Source organism: Dunckerocampus dactyliophorus, chromosome 14 (assembly GCF_027744805.1).
Source record: "Dunckerocampus dactyliophorus isolate RoL2022-P2 chromosome 14, RoL_Ddac_1.1, whole genome shotgun sequence".
In the NCBI taxonomy this organism is placed as follows: domain Eukaryota; kingdom Metazoa; phylum Chordata; class Actinopteri; order Syngnathiformes; family Syngnathidae; genus Dunckerocampus; species Dunckerocampus dactyliophorus.
In genome coordinates this window covers 5667101-5689088 of record NC_072832.1, presented here as the reverse complement: position 1 = coordinate 5689088, position 21988 = coordinate 5667101, and the positions used below count along the sequence as shown (strand labels likewise).

General features: G+C 43.6%; 1 protein-coding gene across 1 annotated transcript in view; it reads right to left on the bottom strand.

Moving 5' to 3' along the window:
* The window catches only part of LOC129194393 (homeobox protein Meis1), an 86433-nt gene that overhangs the window by 24934 nt on the left and 39511 nt on the right, over positions 1-21988 (bottom strand). The window contains exon 8 of the mRNA XM_054799602.1: positions 20390-20535. Coding sequence (XP_054655577.1) covers positions 20390-20535 — 146 coding nt within the window. The remainder of the gene's footprint in view (positions 1-20389; positions 20536-21988) is intronic.

The following is a 21988-nucleotide window of genomic DNA, read 5'->3' as shown; positions in this document are numbered from 1 at the left end:
ATTAACGGCAGCCAAAGAGGGGCAAGCCAATTAGGAAGTCAAGTGACGTGGAGGAGCAGCTCCACCTAATTAGGCACAAATATGCATTGTGTGACGGCAGTGGCACTCGGCTTAGTGCAGACCTCCGCCAATGCCCAAAAGTGAGGAAAACCCATCCCAACCAAAGAGTTTCATGGAATGTTTTGTCTCATATTGCTAGCAAATAGACCTCCGCCAAGGCCAAACAATCCTAATTGGGGTCAGTGCTGAGTGGTACGACGTCGCTGTTGCATTGTTATGCTACTACTCAGCCTTTTCGTACGCTTTTATGTCTGCGACTTCGTTTGGTTTCGTTGTTTGGTTTCGAAACGTCGTTTCGTTTTACATTGTGCTAAGTCTTGCATATTTACTGTCCTATCCTATTAAATATAGCTATCTGTCGACCTTAGTCATTTCTATTTATGCAATATTCATGCTTTTTTTCCCCTCACGAAGACATTTTAAAAACGTGTAAAAATGCCATATTTCACTATGTTAACAAAGTGACAAAATCCTATTTATATTTATATTTATACAAATGTGCACCCCAATTTCATGTGGTTATCCTGTACCCCGCTCCCCCCTTCATAAACTTTTATGAAAACTGATTTTGTAGTTTTAGCATAATCGTGCACAACAATCAAAAAGATGCTCATGTGAAGGAACACATTTGGAAATTGTACCTTTCCACGTAGATCCCACATTTCGACACATTGGAACGTAAATTTGTCTTATTTCTGCACATTACTTAATACATTAAATTACATTTGTGGAGTTGTCAAAATAAGGCAGAGCTGCACTCCTGTACTTGCACTTAGTCTTCCGAGTACATAAGCGCCTTCACACTGAGAAACACAGCAAAAAGCAGTGCACTGGATGTTGCATTCAAAATGCTCAAAATGGTGAGTGTGCAGTGCTGGACACCTCCCACCTTCAATCTTGGCTATGTAGTGGAAGGTGGAGGGACTAACACAAGTGGTTGCAATTTTCCATTACAAAGGACAGAAGAAGAAGAAGCAGAAGTGTGTAAATATTGCATTCATCATTTCCAGTAAGTGTTCAAATGTTGTGGGACAGCAATATCCTGCCCACTCTTCGGTTGGAGGAGGAGGAGGAAAATATGACGACAGGAGCAATATGTTTTAACACGGATACAAAAACGCTTCAGCGGAGTGGTGCCCGGAGGAAGAGGCAGGGTCAGAGGAGTCAAAGACGCGTGAGTCACTTCATTTTTTGTGTCCAACCTCGTAGGTTGATCATTAAAATTCAAACGGAAGTTTGAACTTAAGAGTGTTTAAACAAGACAGAAATGTGAGAAAATGTTAATGCCCGTCTTAGAAAAATATATAAAGTGTATGGTGAGCGCTTTTAAAGCCTTAAAACATATAGAATAATTGTAAAAAATAAAGTTGGCTTTCGCTTATTGAGGGCTATTTTGGGAACCTATCCCGCACGATAAACGAGGCAACACTGTGCACACAAAAAAACCTCCAACAAATCAAATTGTTGCAACAAGCTGTGATGTATTGATCAACAACAGTTTTCATGCACACTGCAAGCTTGTACGCAAACAACACAACAACCAGACGTGTAAAATTGGTGTGGCGCCAGCATGTATTTCTGTTTTTTTTTCCCATCGACTTGTCCCGCTGCATAATGAACAGGACTGTCTGAAGGCAGCAGACGGATATTTTTTTCCCCCAGCAATCCCTTGTCCATGTGATTGGCTGTGGGGAACAACAAGGATGAGGCTAATTCCATGCAGTAAGTTATAATTGCATTGTCGCCTTTGGTCAAGTCGATGTCCGTCCTGTGTGTGTGTGTGTGTGAGTGTGTGTGTGAGTGTGTGTGAATGTGTGTGAGTGTGTTGACTATGCATTCGTTCATGTAAACAAAGCATCTAACAGGCGCGATCTACCGCCCACGCGGGCACACGACCCTCCAAAGTCATAAAACACAATTGTTTAGGCTAATCAAAGGTCTCACACTGATCCGAGTCGACAGCAGCGTGTGTGTATGTGTGTGTGCGTGTGTGTGTGTGTATAAAGTTGTCCATCCGGCGGCCAACAATGATAAAGATAAAAAACAAAGTGTCACGGATCTGTGGAAGCAGGCGAGTCTCACTCGTGATAGCGTGGTCGACTGAAGAGGAGGGGGTTGGGGCGGGGCACAGTAGCCCCTACAGCGCAGAACAAATGAAGTCTGTTTGGCTCGTTCCGCCCAGCCGTCACACAGATATACACAACTGACACGCATGCAGCCTCCACCGCTTCTACTCCACGTCACAACAGTGACAGGCACATCCCAAAATAACAATAGTGCACTCCACCACGCCGGACAGTATCATTCATTTATCCTCCTGTGCATTTCACATACATCCCAGCACAGGCGGGATATTGCCCAAACTGCGGACGCATTCACAGAGAGACACAGAATTCTACAATCTGATAATTAGTGTCAGCATCTGGTGTGTTCTATAAAACACTTCTTGGACGGCAACGATTGCTTTCGACGCAACAGCACGATCCTGTTCCCTGTTCTGGCATTGCACACCGAAACTACTTGCAAGGCCGGAAAATCGCCCTTTGACTTTTTTTTCTCCCCTAATCTGGTTCTGTGCTGCTTATACAGAACAGATACACAGGGGAAAAAATGGCAGAAAATGACCAGGTTTTACAGGCTGCGTGAAAGGAAAATTCCACATTTGAACTCCAGAAAATGCGAAGAATGAGGAAGAGTCGTAAGAAACAAAAATGGACGACATGATGGATGCGGTAGAACAAGAAAATCGCGTACAACCTTCCAAGAACAAATTATGACAAATTTATTTCAACAACAAAAGGAGATCACCAGAAGGAGATACAGTACATGAACAACAACAACAAAAAAGAGCTATCTGGACAACGAAAACAGATGTCAAACCATGCATGATGCATGAAAAAATAACTCCATGGTTCTGCTGCTTTATACCGAAAATGGTTCCTTGCCTTATTAAAGGCTACACCAAAGGCAAGTATTAGAGTACATTAAAAGACGTGTTTACATGTGTGATTTAGTGACCGGAACATTTATTTTTATCATTATAATTTTTTCCTAATGGGCAGTAAGAGCTGTCACAGTTCGAGTTCCCTTCTCGAGTTACCAAATGTGGTTCCTAGCCGACAGAGCCTCTCTGCTGCAAAAATTAATGTGGTTCCTTCAGCCCAAAATTTGCTCAAAGTTGCTTCAAAATGCTGCGGGAACAACAATCGAGGACAAGACAGCAACAAGCAAAGATCAGCTCTGTCCATGTTGTCCTTCTTTTAGCGGGCCAAATGATGTGTCGTGATGCTGTGATTTAACAGCTCGCCCGGCAACAACTTTTAATATTGTCTGTGACTGTGCCTCCTAATGGCCTTTGGCTGGGAGTCGTCCAGCAAGAGAGCGAGAGGCCTTCAATGAGAAAAGCAATAACATGTTCTTTAAAAGAGCAGATGGAAAGTTTCTGAGCATCCTCCCTCGCTCTATCTTAATGATATGTCTTCTCCAAATATACACTCCTTTCATGAGAATGTCCAGGCTGCTCTCTGCTAGCATGTGGCTGCCAGGACAGAGAGAGAAAGGGGTGAGGACATGGGGGTGGGAGGTGTTTTCCATGTCTTTCGTGCAGCTTATCAGTCCAACGGTGTGTGCTAATATAAATCAAGTAGAACTTTTCTTGTGACCTCTGCCATGCATGTGTGTAAGTACGTGATCACGGGCAGGGAGGTGCATTAGTGACACCCCCACTTCTGCGACCGTCTTCCTCCCATGTAGACAAGGAAAGATGGAAGGGTGAACAAAGAAGGAGGCAAGGGAGGAGATGTGAAATTGTGGAAATGGATATGTGTAGCTCCCCGGAGGGTGTAACAAAGAGGCAAGAACGTACATATTCCACAGTACAACTCTTCACTCCACTTGTCCCACACTTGAGTTGAAGCTACCCCTGGCAGGAAGCCATTATAGATACTAATTGTGATTTAGTATGTCACAAAAACATTTGTAGTTTAAGAACAAAGAATGAATGGCAATCTGGTGCACAAATGAAGGAGACGCTTCATGGTCACTTTGTGCAAACTTGACCTTTGATCTTGACACGGGAAACCAAAATGGCAGATCTCCCCCAAGGCTAATTACATAGGTACACACCTCCTGCTTATTAAGCCTGAAACGTATCCTTAAAATACCCCAACTACCGAGGGCAGACGGTATTGCTCTCATTGTTGCTTGTTGGTTTATTAGCAGGCGTTACGTAAAAACTGCTACACCGAGGAAGAAGCCACTTAAATTTAGGATTTAAAAATGCAATTTATTTCAACTTTTTCCCCTACTTGAGCCACTACAGTTGTCTGCCCGTCCCAGAATGCAAACGATAGGAGCCCTCGTCGATGAGTAACGTATTACATCGTCCTCCATGAACCAGGACGTAGCCAGCTAATGTTAGGGAAGGTCTGTACTGTACTTAGCAGCATTCTAGTTATGCTTCAAGATAATTAGTAACAAAAGTAGGTATAAGAAAAGCCTTCAACATGACATTTTCACAGACTATTGTGTGTGTGTGTTTTTGTTTTTTTAACTTTTTGGACAAGCACCGGAATTTAACTAGTTGTTCCTTGGTTCTACCCATCCACAAACTTTCCTGGAAATGGATTAAGCTGCGTTTTCGCACCTCCATTCCTTGAGGGAGGTAACTACCAACTATGTGTCATATGTTTCATTCTCTGGCGCAAGAGGGGATGTTTTTTTTTTATCGTGATAGGATAAGATTTTTCCCACATTGGGGGAATTCCACGCTGACAGTGTAAAATTGACATCCAGTATGAGGAGGATATAGTATAACCATGACTTCATAAAAATGACTCCGTAAAAAAGGAATACAATAAAAGTTATTAAGTCTTCACAAATTTCCTCTCGCGTCGTCAGCACAACCAAGCTCCCTCCCGCTGGAAATGCCAAAAAGAGTCCTTGTATTTGCCTTGACAAGAAACAGAAGTGCTGACTGCAAACAATGCTGTGATATTAGCGTGACGTATTTCAAAGTTGTCAAACTTTTATTCCATCTATAACACCTCCACTGGTGTTGAAGTCCATCCTCGGAGCTGCAGCTTCCTTGCTTACTAGCGCTGTGGTGATATCGCCTTTCTATTTAAAGCCAGAGAGCTCCCCTATTAAAAAAGGGCCTGACACGCCACATTACCTTTTAAAAATCAGCCAGCGAGTACGAAACACCCGAGAGCGGAGGAAGGGAGGGAAACAAATCATATGGCGTCACAGACATGCGATGTCGCTCCAGCAGAGGACATGACAGCGCACAACGTGGGCTGTTTGGAGACGCTTCGCCAGCAGATGGTCGTCTTTGCCACCAGGCATCAACAACAACTGCAGTAAACAACTTGTTACCAATGCAAGGCTGCTCATTGCTTGGCTTTACCGCTTGGTCACACTTTGTTCAAGCGACAAAGTGACATGAACGAGATCACATTTTGGATTCAAATATGACCAAAAGTATTAGTACACAACGCTGAAATGGACAGGTGACACTGCATAGCAAAAATGTACAATAATAGCTAATAATGTACAATAAATGCTATATTATACCACAAAAACACCATTTTATCCCCCATATATATTTTAATTAGTAGTGGTATTTATTTATATTTATATATTTTTTCATTTATTGCATAAAATATTTATATTTTTTAGGTTATTTTATTCTTATTACATTAAATCAATAACATAAAAACAGCCAGTAAAGCACATATCTGGCTGATACGTGATATTTTGTAATATTTAATCTTCAAATTGAGCCAGCTGTCCTTGTCTATGTCGTGACTTTTTGTATCTTTGGCAAAGGTTTAGTAAAATCATCCTAAAGTTGAATAGAAATCAGCTCAGAGTTTCTTGTCAAAAACACAACAACAGATTACAGATTTGGTCAGTTTGTTCTTTGGCTTGAGTTGACGGCACTCAAGAAATGTCATCAGAATCTGTTCCCCATTGATTGCGTAACAGTAACACGTAACCCCCCCACTTTGTTCTTAAGCCTGATTGGATGTTAATAGAGGTAAAGCTGGGAATTACGTAGCGATGGGACACATTTTACTAAACACACTCACTAAAAATCTCAGGTATTTTGAAGTCATGAAACTAAAGTCGGAGGCGAGACTTTGATGATATCGTCAAGTCCAAAGTCATCAAAATTGTGACTCGAGTCCACACCTCGGGTATTTCAACAAAAAAGCTAATGCAAACTTCCTTAGCATGATACTACACTCAAAGCGTAGGTCAGACTGCCTCTTCAATTGACCCTGCAGTGACTCTGCACTGCCTCGAGGACCAAAGTTGAATTATATGCCAAGAGGGGTCTAAAGAGAAAGCGCGAATTGATTCCTGCTTGTCGACTTGGCAGGTGTGCTACTGACTTCTTCTGGCCAAGCGGCAGCAGGCCTTCTCCCAGACGACTAATCCGGGGGCCTTTTTTGGCTGTAGGGTTAGATACACAACACACACACATACAAGTTGGCGTGCTCTACACTGAGAAACACACTGTTTACTTGGGAGCGTATCCTGGCTGCCGCTAGGCCAGTATGAGATTACCTTAAATATTTGGGGAGGTGAGCACATTGTTATGCTAGCAACTAAAGGCCAGAACGCTGAGCAAGTGCAGACTTTTTAGAACAAGCCTTCCAAATATAAGCTCCACTCCCATCCAGTGGACGCTGCGTCCTCTGTTTGCAAGAGAGCACGAACGCCACTGCAAATTCCTCTGTCTGTAGTTGGCGTCCGCCGGCATCCCTTGGCCTTCATTAGGCAGCAGCGACAAAGCCGGCCCAGAGAGGAAAAAAAAAAGGATTAAAGGAAAGAAAGAGAGACAACAAAATGAGAGAACAACAGTAAAGAAAAACAGAACCCCTCTCCTAACCTCATTTCCTCTGATTCGGCCTGCTCCAATGCAAAACAACAAAAGAGATTTGAGTAGACTAGAAACAAAAATAATAATAATAATAATAATAACACAAAAAATGTGCTTAAACATCTCTTGCTAGCTTGTAACATGCATAATTCAACAACATGAACACACATGCTACAATTGACACTGTCATCCAGTCTTTCCATGTCTCCAGGAGATAAAGCCCACGGAAAAAAAACAGATGTTTTCATTCATTAATGAGCACTTTTTCGCTCTCCAAAAAACAGCTTTTGTTGGTTTAGGGAAGTCTCGGAGCGTTCCGCATAAATCTAGTTAGCCGAGTGTGGAAAAGTGTGTTTGCGCTCTCGTGCAAAGCGGATTAGCCGATGCACGGCATCTCATCTTCCACTAATTGATCATCAGCGTCGTTTGTCTTGTTGAAAAGCTAAAGGTCTGGCTGTGCTGTGCTGTGCTGTGCTGTAAGGTGGGTGGGGCTCCATAAATACTGAATATTACAACATGTATGCACACGAACAGCAACAGTCAAGGTTTGGCACGGCACATTGTGCGACTTTACACCTCGCTTCACTAAAAACGAGGGCGTGCTTCGTTAGTGCTCCTGACTCCAGCTCGGGGGTGAGGGTGGGTATTTATCAAGGCTGGACGGATGTTTCACAACACCTGCCGCAGCGCAATAAAAGGTCTCGCTAGCGGGTGCTAGTCGCTGCTCGCTGGACTGAAGCTGATGAGCGGGGGCTAATTCAAGGGGTGATTATGTAGTTTGCTGGACCACTAAACCTCTTTAAGCCCGTAATTACTGCCTATTTGAGCGAGGGGAGGCACTCCAAAGCAATCGGCACTCGCGTCGAGCTGCGCCGCAGCTGGAGGTGTGCCGCCTCAAGGGGCCGGACCGGCGGAGCTGGGAGGCGTCATCTTAGCGAGACCAGAGAGGTAACAGTGGGATGCCCTTTAGAGCAGCAGCATGGCGCCATCGCTAAGCTTCACATTAACAATGTTACCATTGTTGTGCATGCCTTCTTTACATAAAACCTGTCAAACTAGTACTAGTAAGTGTTACTGTCGTCTAATAGCGTCTTGTATCACAACAACACATTTTTTGTTACATGAAAAGGATGAATTATGTTTGATCAGCATGTAATGTGTTGGCAAGTCATGGCTAACATTATAAAATGGTGCTGAGTTTAAAAAAAAAAAGTGCTTTCGGGTCATCAGAGGTGATCCAAGGGGGAGTAGAGTGTCTGAACCTTTTCCAGGAAGGGCTTTGATGTTTATGAAATGAACACATGTACTTGTAGATAAAATCTAAATAACCTCATAGGATAAGAAAAAAATAGTATCTAAGCTTTGTGATAAAAGTGAAAAAGTGCATTTTTAGTGTTTAGTGTGTTTTCTTGTTAAATTAGGTTTTTAGAACGTGCCAAGGACCAATAAAAATGGCCCCCAGGTCGCACTTTGGACACCAGTGCTGTAACGCATACACCTGATTGCCTGATTGCAAGTGCCGTCACTTCATAATATAACACTGTATTACTGCTCTGTTTGTTGCCATGATGCAAGGCGGGGGCTTCGGCCCACCTCTTTCCAGCAGCCAAACAAGTGCGACAAGTGGAACAAATGAAGATAACCAAGTCTGGTAAAAATGTCCTTTGGTTGTGGGGTGTCTATTTGAGAGTCTTGGGGGTTGGGGGGCTGAATCCAAAACATTCCACGTGACTTTGAAGCAAACGTGACATCACGAATGATCCCTCGCAGGAAGCAATTTGGGCAGCGCTGAATGCTCTAATAACCTTGGCAATATTATTACCATAATTACCCTTTTGCCCCTGACGTTTTAATTAGAAACCCACCGTTGGCCTACCCCGCACCCCGTGGGGTGGGGGCGTTTGTGAAAAGTAGGAAAAGTAGGTGAGGTAATTTTACAGCTGCTCCCTGATGCCGTGTGGAGTATAAAAAGATCTCATTCAGAGTACATCTCATCTTCTCACCTGTCCCTGCCCTTTCCATCCATCTGCTCTATTTTTAGCTTTTGGCGATGCTTTCTCACGCTACACTACCATCCCCCCACCCTTTTTTATTTTCCTTCCATTCGCCTCCTCTTGCTGTTAAGTCCCATGTTTCCATCCATGGAGTGCCAGAGCTCTCCTGCTTCTTCCTGTCTCCTCATCTTCTCCATCAGTGCACCGCTTTTACAAATCAATGAGCTAATCCGTTGTAACAAACAAGTGAGCAGCACCCAACCTACCGCCTCCACCCAACACGCTCTAGCCTCGCCAATGCAGGGAGAAGAGGGCACATGAAAGGTTTTCAGCAACAGCATGAAGAATTTATTTATTTATTTATTTACTTATTTGAACTTTGTCCACCTCCCTGCTCCATGCTACCAGCCCTTTAGCCCTCAGCTGTGTCCAACTCATGTCCAGCATGACTTCATGCTCGTCTGCATTCACAGCCTGCTTGACTGCGTGCAGGAATCCTCTCACAACACTGAACACAAACCATCAAAAGCCATAGTTCCCATCACTTTGCAATGACTTACAATGATTTCCTGCAGACCTTCGATCACATGTTAGTCCTAAACGTTTGCCATTACAGTGTACAGCCTAAAGTCGTACGCCACACAAGTAGTACCCTTTTGAGTTTGACCAAAATCTGGGAATAATGTGCCTCCAAAGTAGCACAAAACTCAGCGAGCATCAAAGGATCAAGTAGCTCCGGCAGCACCATATGTGTCCTGACTTGTTAGCGTAGAATGCTTTGCTTCTTTTTACACGTCTGACACTTCATTTCCGAGTGTTACACCTTTTGAGTGTGTTACTGTGTTCATTTAAACAGCAGTTAATTTATTGTTACACTTGTGCAGTAGTTAAGTGTTATACAAATATCAGTTTTGCTTCTTTTTACACTTAAACATGCCCAAAAAAAGAGAAAGTGATGCAAACTAAGTTCGTATTGCGCCATTTTGGGTTTGTTATTGTGTGCAGGTATTCATATTTACAGCGATGGACTAACTGTTACACTTGTGTGACAGTTAAGTGTTTAGTTATTACTACTCTTTTATACTATTAACACGGCTTCACTTCTTTTTACGCTTGTGTGACACTGAAAAGGGACTCAAATTGTGTTCGCGTGACGTCTTTTTGAGTCTTTTGTTGCATTTACATGTTAATATCTACATTGGTTAATTACTCTTTTGTACACTAAGCGTGTTAGAATGTTACCGGACTCATACGGTTAACACTGCTTCACTTCGTTTTGCACTTGTGTGTTAAAAAAGCAAAGCAAACAAAGTTTGCAGTACACCTTTTTGAATCTTTCACTGTGCTTACGTGTTCATTTTAATGTGAGTGTTAAAATGTTACATGAATTACTAAAGCTGCTGTAATCGCCACAGTTTGACCCTGGAACAGATTTCTTCACATGAATCCCCCCACACCTGACCTGATAGACGCAGAGAGCTTTAGCACATGATGGAAAGGCACAGAGATGGAAAGTGTAGGACATGCATTAACAATAAGAGACTCTTACGGTGTTGCAGGGATAAGTGTAAGGGCTACGAGAAGTCTCACGGACAAGATCCAACACAGCCGAATTGGTAAATAAGTCGAGCGGCCGTGAAAACACGTTATCGGGAAGTCAAAGTCGCAGCGTCCTGCACGCATCTACAAACAAAGTCATGCACGCAGACACATAAATAACACAAGTGAATACGCAATGACACATGCAGCAAATGTACAGCATGTGTGGGGGGACAGGCTACAGCATTGGAGTATATACATACAGTATATACTATGTGTGTATATATACACACACACACACACACACACACACACACACACAGTATAAGTCTGAGGTCCTGAGCCGCGTGCTGACTCCAGCCAGAAAAGATCCTCAAAATCCTCCGGATCACCAAACAGCCTTTAATGGATGGCGGCTAACAGCTAGCGCTAATGTGATTTCACACTAAGCAGGGTTAATATATCGCTAGCTGGCTGAACACAACCGTGACACACACACACACACACACACACACACACACACACACACACAAAGGCTATGCCAAACTTTCTTCAAAGCCTGTCAACTTTTGGAGTTTTAATGTAAAAAAAAAAAAGAGTGCTTTGCTGCAGTCAATAAAAAGTATTCAAGTACAGTACTTGATGAATTTCTACTAACCTTCATGTAGGGTAGAGCATGAACCAAGCGGGGAAAAAACATTAAATTCGAGTAAGGATTCATTTCTCAATACGAATGAATCTTAATGACATTAACAGCAGGTGTGCATCATTGAAGGACTATTTGTAGGATGGTTCAGCCTTGGCAGAGGTCTCTCCTGAGTTCCATTCTACTTTCACATCAGTGTTCTGTCAAGCTAATCGCTAATGTGTGGCCACATTTTCCCGCTGGCTCTTCCACACTTCAGCTTGCCACTCACTCTCCAATAAATACCACAGCGATGGTGGGGAACTCCACACCGCACCCATGCACTGATGTCACAGCTGACTCCGCTGTGTGTGCGTGTGTGCGTTATAACTCTCTCGCTACAGTATACATGTCGCCAAAGCAAGAATGATGTGTCACTTCAGAGTTATCAGGCCTTCCCACACACACATGCTGATAACACACGGCTGATAATGAAAGCGAGGGCTGGTGTGAAAGAGCGCATGAGCATGAAGCCATCAATCACGCTCAGCAATGAAATCACAGGCTGAACACTTTCATACTTTCCCAACTCTGACATGATACAAGGGGAAGCCTCATGATGGCGAATATGTTCCTAAAACTTGACTGAATTAAATGTGAGTGGTCCAGCAAGGCGTCACAGACTTCGTTTTTATTAGGTCATTAATTGTCTGTAAGCTATTTCATTCATCACCGAACGCATCGTATTTTTTGTTGCGATAAATGTCATTTATAGGTTGATAATGTGGCCAAACGTGATGTATTTCAGTAAGTTTGGGTCAAAGATTTTCTGGCCACAGAGATTTGTGAAAGTTTGCTCTGGAGGGCATGTGTGCATCATGCTAAGATACTATTTGCCAAACGCAAAAATTACACAGCTGGAAATGGACTTTAACCCTATGGATTGCAAGAAGTAGGAATTATACTTATAGCTTTGTATTATGTATTATGTATTATTATTATTATTGTTATTATTACTATTATTTGTATCATCATCATACATACATATATTTTTTTTTGTTTTGTATATATATGCGGAAAGTGAATTTCCTTGAAATATGGTTCCTTCTTTATAAATGGAATATTTTCATAGTTATCACAGATTTTGTAAATATGTATTTTCTAAATAACACCCATATAGTCACCTTTGCATTCGTATTGCCCAATAAAGTAGATATAATCAGAGAAAATAAGCCATTTAAATTGAGAGCTGAATCGATAGCGGACAGGAAGTGACGCTGGGGGGGTTGAGAGTTGAGTTTTAGCTCGTTGTGGGCTATGGTCGTAACAGTAACCCGTGTTGTTATTATGATTGCTTTTATTATTATTAGTGTGCCTGTTGTGAGCTAATTTAAACCTGCAATAAAAGCCAGTTGTTCACGTCTGGTGCTTCGGTGGTGGTCTCAGCGAACAATTACTGACACTTGGTGACATTCATTTAGCTATTTTTATGCTTCAAAATGCTCAGTTTGGGGAAAAAAGACGTACAATTTGCTTAAATGCATATTTTCTGACTAATACGTACTAGGCTGTAGTGAACCAGGAAACAGCGGTCATCTGTTAATTAATGTCTGAAAACCACGATAGAATGAGGGAGCGATGTTCGAACCGCGATGTAGGGAGGGTGGATTTTTTCCTCTGTTTTTTGGCTGTCATATGGGGTCCATTGTGAACTCCCACTTGGGTCACCAAATATGGTTCCTTGACCCCATAAAGGTCTTTGGGTCCTTTAAAAGGAGGGCAGGCAGGTCCATCCATCATTCCGTCCATCAATCATGGAACAGATGGCCTTTCAGGAATCCGTGTCAGGACCGCTGGATACCCTCTGCCCTGGTCATACTAAAACCGCCAGTCCCCCCCAACACCATCCCAACACCCTTCAGACTCACTCCCAGTACTCCCTGTATGAGGGGCGCCATGCAAGGTCCCATGGGTCACTATATAGCCTCCTCTACAAGATGGCTCATCGTCTCATTGTCTTTTAATACACAAACAAAAGCAAGCGTGTGTGTGTGTGTGTGTGTGTGTGTGTGTGTGTGTGTGTGCATGCATGCATGCCAGTGGGTCAGTCAACAAAAAGATGTCCCCCTCCCCAAAAAACAAAAAAAGAGGCCTTGTCTGCCTTTGGTCTCTAGGGCCTGTCAAGAGGGATAATTGATGATGTTTCCATTACAAGGTGTGGGCCAACGTGGGGGTTGGAAGCAGTCAGGTTGACTCAGCTGGCTCCTCTGTGGACACCAAGCAGCTTTTGATATCTTCAAGTCATCCTGCCAAAGCAAGGACAGCAGCATCTTCAAGCACACTCACACGCACACGCACACGCACACGCATAGAGACAGACAGAGCCCAGAGCCAATTCCATTGCCACAGATAAAGCCTCTCAAATCGAGTAAAAGCCCGAGAAAAACAGCGACTTGTTCCGTGGCCGCGCTCTGACGCCGGGTTACGTCACGCCGTCATGCCAGGCCTTTGGCACATGTACGCGCCTGTCTGTCGTCTCTGAGGAGCTCTTTGAAAAGCAGGAGGACGCTGGCGCCTCGGATGCTGTCCGCCACTTAGATTGGATTAGGATCTAATCGGAGACACCAGGCCGAATTGGAGGCCGAGACACGACAAGATTGACATCGTGTCTTTGTTGTTATTTATGAAGTTAAGGACAGAGCGGTCAGCTGACGCTCTTCTGTCTCCTTCCCTCTTTGTCTCATCATGGGACATGTGGACATCCACTTACAGGAAGTGAAAAGGAAAGTATAGCTTCCACTTTACTAGGAAGACATTTGTGAGGTCACTGATGAGGGTCTACTTGCTTGTTATCGGCATTGTAGTTCATCTCAACGGTGTTTGAAAGGCTTGAGGTCAGCTCTATTCATAGTGGAGCTCCCCACGGTCCGACTCCAATATGGCCTACTGGCCCCTATTGATCCCCGATGATGCAAAAGTGACTTTGGATGACGTTTTAACAGTAATATACAGTATGTCTCTAGAGCTGGTTTAAGAGCATTGAATGCTAGAAAAATCTATCTTCTCCCTCACACTTTTCATGGGGTGAAACAAACTCCTCCTCCCATTCCATGTGGAAGTGGTACGTTTTGGGCTTGTTACGTTGTCCTTCTTCCCCACTCTGTTTGAAACCCTTTCTTAACTTTAGAATAAATAAAGTGGAGGCTAACTGGTTAGCTGCTAGCATGCTATGCTTAAAGCTGTGGCCATCACGTGTCCCTGCAGTGATCCAGTAGCCTGCGCATTATCAATGCGATGAAAACAAATAATAATAGGAGTGTAAAGGTGACTGTAGGGGTGTTATCTCATGTCTACAGGGCTCTACTAATGGTAAAAGATTTATTTCAAAAGTTTTCTATGCTCTAAATACAAAAATATTCCATTTATTAATATTGAATCCTACTTTGCGGAAATTCACTTATTGCGGTCGGGTCTGGAACCAATTACCTGCGATAAACGAGCGACGCTGTGTATGTAAAAAGTGGATAAAGTACACAATAGTGCTTCTTCGAGACACACACACTGTCGGAGACAGGTGTGTACAAACACAGCCATTAGCATTAAAACTGCAGACACACAAAACAGTCTGCGCGTTCCCAGTAGGGCTTTCTAAAAGCACTTTTAAAATGTCATAATTCCAGCATCAACGCTAGACTTTGGACAACACGCTATCGCGGCATCTCTGACGGACAGTATTTAAAATTGAAGCAAAATACAAAAATATGCAACCTTTAAATAGTCTATTTTAGTGTGTCTTCATTGCCACCATTGCTGTTTGGTGACTCTTTGGAGCGTTACATGAGCAACACTGCTGCAAAGCCTTTTTCCATGTTGAAGCCTCGAAATTTCTGACTTTTCCAGAGTTGAGTTAAGATGACGAATGACGAGGAACTAAGGGCTCTAATCCAACCCTGATTGGCTAAAAATGCTTTTGTCCATAGAGCACAGGTGTCAAACACAAGGCCCGGGGGCCAGATGTGGCCCGCCACATCGTTTTATGCGGCCCTCGAAACCCTTGGAATAATGCATGTCAATAATGCACTTCACCTTTGCCCTTCTAAATTTATTTTATGTGTCATTTTGACAGAAAATTGCACTGCATGCGGTTCTTCTAAACGTCAGTATGATCTAATCATGCAGCAAGATATTCCAAGCGGTTTTCAAAAACAAATACTTGAATGTCTGCTTGTCACCATGACATTCTCACTTCACTTCTCATTTCCAAGCAAGTTATCCATCAATTTGTTAGTAAAAATATAATAATCTAATGCATGGGCAACTGTGTAATAATATTATGAGGTTATATTCATATTTAGATTCATAAAAACTGACAGTTACAAGTGGCCCTTGGAGGGCAGCCGTAACTGCGATGTGGCCCTCAATGAAAATGAGTTTGACACACCTGCCATCCAGTCATCGGTTGTGGACATCCCCGTTCTGTGCAATAAAAACAGAAATGTCCAAAACGATAACACCCAGGGACGATGAACTGCTCTCGGTTGCTGGCAGCCTTGCCTCAGGTGACCGCGGTGATGACACGACGAGACTCCGGCAATAAACCGCAGCAGACTTACGGCTCTGAGGCGGCAGCGAACTCTGACCTCAAAAGTCCTGTCGAGCTGCCCAGAGGAGTCTTGGCATATCTTCTGTGATCAGGCACCAGATAAACCACCCCGTCCCAGGTCGACCCATCCTCATCGTCATACGCATTGGCAGCGTGAGAGGAAGAATAAATTCCTGTTAAGTGGCTGTTTGCCTGCTGCTAAAGTGCTGCTTCGTTTTGTCACTAAAAACGGAATTGTGCAGATGATTGTGTAGATGTGCTTCTAGTTTTAGGGTGTACTCGCATAAGGCCACTCGTTCCGTACTGGACTTTCCGCAGCCTCTCCTGACCATCACTGGGCTGTGTTCATACCGAGCATTCATGCTAGGGCCCATTTACGTGTTCTATCAATTAGACACTGCTGCAACTTCATGTCTTTGTGGATTATTTCCAGTCTTATTTGAAGTCGTTCGGTTTATTTATATATATATATATATATATATATATATATATTGTGCAAGGTGGCAGCTGTCATTAATTACATTAATTAAACAACATGTCATTATTATGCACATGAATGTAGTCATGGGTGAGCCAGCGGACTTTTGGATTATTTTGAGTCTTTTGTTATGAAGTGGGACGGCGCGATCGCTTGACTACACTGCACTCAAACTCGTGCTGTGGCCCGTTTGCTTGTGCCATACTATTTCTATGACTTTGTGGATTATTTCCAGTCCTTTTTTGATTCAATCTGATTATTTCTAATGTGGAAGGTGGCGGCGGCCAATGACTTGTGAGAAGAGCAATTCATTAAATGACAGGTCTTTATTACGCACATCAATGTAGTTGCTGTGGGTTTGACTTGTGGATGATTTTGAGTCTATTGATTTATTTTTTTAAGAAATGTGTCGGTTATTATTAAGAAGCTGTGAGTAGCAATTGCATTACAGTCGTGCCAGGACTGGGCTACGGTGCGCACGGGCCCACCTCTTCCCATCGTGCCAAAGGACAGCGAGTGATCGGAGTCTAAGCATGGATCTGTGTGCTCACACTAGCCAAACTTGAAGTGTGAAGTGGGCCCGGACACGGTAAGAGTACACCCTTCAGCATGCTAGCTGTGTGGCTTTTAAGCATGACGTCTCCATGGAAGCATTGTGGATTGGTTCTTCCACGGCAGCCTGACTCCAGGCCTCCTGTGCCAGCGCAGAAATGAATTATGTCGCTTTTCACACCTGTTTCTGTTCAAAACATCGCTGCCTGCCTGTCGCTGAGTGTGCTGCGAGCTAGGAATAGGGGGTACATGTGTGTACACAAGCGGTTAAATTAGCCTCTAATTGTATTAGCGGCGGATTATGCCTTCCAGTTGGATTTTTTTAATGCGCTCTGTTGGTGCATTTTATACGTTTTAAAAGGGAGAAAAGAGGTGGCGGTGGTGATGGTGGTGGTGGTGGGGAGTTTGCGGGCTGGCTTCTTTTACGAGCTGCGATCGCGGCTGCCTCTCGTTACGCCGCCTGTGTGTACAAATAGAGAGGGAGGAGAGCCAGGAGTGGGAGCGTTAGCGATAATGTGTACGAGATCGAGTCTCAGGCTGCCAGCTAATACGCTAACACACCCCATGCCGCCGCCGCCGCCGCCACCACCGCCCCCCCTCCCTGCCTGGCGTATAAGGAGGAAGGCAGCCATGAACGGGTGGGGAGCAGAGAGGTGGTGGGGGGTTGTGAATTCCATCTAATTACTCTATCACATAATTTCACAAATTGCCTTTTCATAGGGGAGCGGAGGGCAGAGCGCATGCAGCGCGCGTTAGGGGATTGGAGGCCCGCGCTTTCATTTACTACTCATTCTTGTTAAATTAAACAAGAAAAGACCATTTGGATGAAAGGAGGGGAGTTCGGGGGTAGGGTTTGAAGCAGGCTGTACCATGTTTCCTCCTCAGAGGCCGGCGCTGGCGTTGCAATGAGCTACCAGGACAGTTATGCAATGGCGTTCCAGGCTTTGGTTGTTTTGCCACATTTCCAAGAAGCAGCCCAGTGAAGTTGAGCACGGTACCGTTAGGACACCAGCAGAGCGGCCAAAACGCAATAAAAAAAAAAAATCCACAAAAGACCTAATCTCATTGGGGATGCTCACTGTGTTACCCGTCGTTCTTGCTTCCAGCATCTCCGTCTCCCATCCAAGCAACACATTGCAACATTCATTAACACTACAAGAGCGTTCCTTTGATACCACCTTCCTGTAAAACCGCTTCTAAAAATCTCACCACTTTTCCTGCTTGAAACCATTTCAAGAAGCAACTGCATGAAAGCCACCTCCCACTTACCCTGATGGCACCAGCTTCATCTCACCACCCACCTTCCCCTCCGCTCAGGCACAATGGTGACTCCCCTGAGGGGCCAAATGTGAGGGAGGGGAATAAGAGAAAATACACCGAGGTGGGTCTCCAAACACTTTATGCTCTAGTCTAGTTTTTGCTGCATCATCTCCGCGTTTTATGCATCTGTTGCTAAATTATTAAAACACACTTGAAAGATAATGGTGGACCCCTCAAATGTGGATTCTATCCTAAAGGCCTGATGTGCAGCAAGCGAGTGTGGCGTTAACCCCAAAGCACTGCCATCAAATTGATGGGGATACAGTATTAAAAAAAAAAAAGTTGTGCACGTTATATAAATGAGGCTGCTGCTGCCTTCATGACAGCGTTTCCGAGTCCACACCACACACAAAAACCAAGTATAACAACACTCGTGAAAGACTTCTTTGGAATTATTACAAAGATTTTGTTCACACCAAATGAAGAATCAGCTTCTTGTGAATGCTTGTGGAACAATCATGAGGGTGAGGGAACTTGCAAGAAGGCCTCCCTCAACGAATGAAATCCTTTGTTTCCTGATGACATTCTACCTCCAAGTGAAGCAACAGGAACATTAACGCCGATAGACGACTTTGAAGTCTTAGCTAGCATGAGATTTGTTTTGGTTTTTCCCCCCCAAACCTGCTGCGCTCTACGTACATCTACGTACATTGCTGCTGTCGCTATGTATTGACTCCGTTTAGGTTTTTAAGGCTAGTTTACATTTAGATTGACTCAGGAGTTCAGTATTTTGTGGTTTACATTTTTTAAATAATTGTAATAATTTTTAATATATACATTTAATTGTATTTTGAAATTCATAATTTTACCAGTAATCGCTTGGTGCCAAGACCAGGGTACCGTATCTCTACCTTTTCAACTGTGAATTACAAGGTTTTATCAATGCTGAAATGAAAACATATTAACTAGGATGTCACACAGGTGACCTCCACCAAGGCAGAAACGCATTTTTGCGTTCCTTCACCCATGTACAGCCATGCCTCACAATGCCGTGGTTCCATTATCGCTCCCTCGTTATATCGTGTTTTTTCAGAAATTCATTCATTAACAAATGACTTTAGAGTTTAGAGAGTTTAGAAAACCTGTTTAGGACTTTTTAAATTTGATTTTTACCATTATTAGAGCCTTGTAGACATGAAATAACACCCCTATAGTCACCTTTACACTCATATTACCCAATATAGTAGATAAAATAAGTCATTTGAGAGACACAAATAAGACTCATGCTTGTGTGTGTTTCTATAAATATCATGATGATGACTATTGTTATTAGTCATTATTGTTATTATTTTTATTGTGCCTGTTGTGCGATACATAATTATAGAATCATGAAGGCCTGTCGTTGGTGATCAAGTCTGGTGCATGTTACCAGTGACACCTGGGGTCAGTGTAGACGACAGTTCATCAACGTCTTGTATTGTCTTAAATTGTATTTATTTATTTCAGTTCATTTAGAACATTTTTATGCTTGAAAATGCTTAATTTAGGCCAGGAATATGTAACATTTGCTTTAATATGCATTTTTTTAGCCTAATAATAGGCCGTAGTAAACCAAATAACAGCAATCATTTATTACTTAATTACTTTTTGAAGAAACGCGATAGAGAGCGGGAATGATGTTCGAACGAGGTAGAGAGAGGTAGTAAAATACTGTTTGTATGTCATTTTTAAAATAATCAATTTATGCATAATTATTTTTGAACAAATCACCTTCATCCAGATGTTCCCCAAAATGCAATAGCTTCTTCCTATGCTCACGCAGCACCTGTCAACGTATTTTTGGTGTAATTCTGCTACTTGTATTTGTCTTGGTATTTATTTACAACTCCACTATGCAAACATGACTCCTGCAGCGATGAAAACCACCACGCTAGAGGTGGACTAATGACACTTGTGCACCGTGCTATAAAATGCTAATGCTAAAGCGCTAGCCCATAGTGCGAGTGTGACATTTAGGGTTGGGTGAGTTCAAGTATAAGTGCAAAGTTGACGGGATTTTAAAAAAAATAAATTAAAAAAAAAGAGTGGTCGGTTACTGGAATCACGAGCTGCTCCTTGTCTCCAATGAATAATGACATATTTGTTTTAAAGAAGCTCCGTCAAAGTGTCTACAGAACGCCTGCTATAGCCGGGGGGCAAGCCTCACTTGGAGCAGATGACTGTGTGATGAGTGTGTGTGTGTGTGTGTGTGTGTGTGTGTGTGTGTGTGCGTGTGTGTGTAAATCATAGTGATGTGCAGCATGGAAGAAGAAGGGGGCTGTGATCCTGGGTGTTTGCATGCATTAAAAAAACAACAACAAAATGATGCCGAGAGCATCTGAGGACTCACCGTTAGATGCTGGAAGAGCCACGCTCTCATGATGTTGGTGGCCACTTTGGGGAAGATGCCCCTCTTCTTGTTGCGCTTCTTCTCCTTATCTGGGTCGTCGTCGTCGCCCGTGCTCGGAGAGGCCACACTGTTGTCCAGCCCGTCGCCTGCGAGGCAACCATACAGGAAGAAAAGGCAAAAGATTAGACGGTTTTGTTTACGACCCGCATTCGCTGCAAACTCGCCGTTCAAAGGGAATAAATGCGATTTCCCAGGAATTCTGGAGGGCTTTGTACGGAGACACAACAATGGGCAAAAGTGAATAACGGGGGGGAAATGGCACCTCATGAACGCATTCATTTTTAATACTTTTATAAATATCCCTGCCTTTCATTCCCCTTGAACAACACAGCCAGTGCCAGGAAGAGACGCACAAAGGACTTGTAAGGTCGCATTTCCCCACTCTCCCATCCCAGCCCACGCAGAATTGAAAATGAGAGGTTTAGTCTTTATTATCCTGAGGTGGGGGGGAGTTATTGAAGCGACACCCCGTTTGACTTGAGGTGGAAAGAGGAACACGGCACTACAAAAGGGGGGAGGCTGCCAGGCGGCAAATAAAAGGGTGAAGTCGGAGGCACAAACAGCGCTAACAAAGCTAGCTGCTTTTCATAACAATGCCGTCGCGGCTGCTGACAGCGACCTGTTGGGCTTCGATAAGGCGCTATATCGAGGCCACTTCACCTCACCTGAGGGGAGGCGGCTTAGGGGCTTTGAGCGCTGCCTTTTCTCAGAGACGCGCATGCTATCCAATCACCGCTGGCGTTCCGTACAGCTCTCCCTATCTCCCTAATTGTCGCTATGGGGATTCATAAAGAAGCAAGACCTTCATAATAACGGTAAACAAGTGGCAAGAATGAACGTAAGCACGATAGGATACGTGCCTCTATCAGTGCTGAAAGTGTAAGAAGAAGCATGCAGTTATTTATTGATTACACACAAAGCACTCCTAAAGCTGCTCCACCAGACGACACCCCGCTAAACCCAGAACCGCCTCGATTCATTGATAATTAATAGGGATGTTGGCGCTAATCCGGTTGGAGATGACTTTTTCCAGCCTACCGCATCAATGGAATAATCAGCGGCCTAAAACTCGGGCCTTTGCTCCACATTACCTCGGGCAAAAGAATTCCTGAAAGCATGCCCGCGGGGCACCTGAATTATATACACCATTAGCACAGAGCGCCTCGCCAAGATCCATACGCAACAGCGCTGCCGGCTTGCGCCTACAAGACTGCGAGATGCATATGCACACATACTGAAGGGCTTTTTAATGACGCTGATGTGCCGGTTGAGGTGATGCTGCGGTGGATTTGTTTGGGATAAAACAACACGAATGCAAATGACGGCACAGGGTGCTGGTGGAGGCGGTAGGCAGTAGTTTTATGCCAACGCATCATCAGTCACTGTGTAGTCTATTCCATGATCATTATATTCCCTTAACATATTAGCATCAGTATGAATGGTATTGTATGGTTGATTTGTTTCGGACATGCATTTTACATTACGGAACATCACGTGGTTACATTTGCACAATTCAACACATCTGAAAAGGAGTAGGAC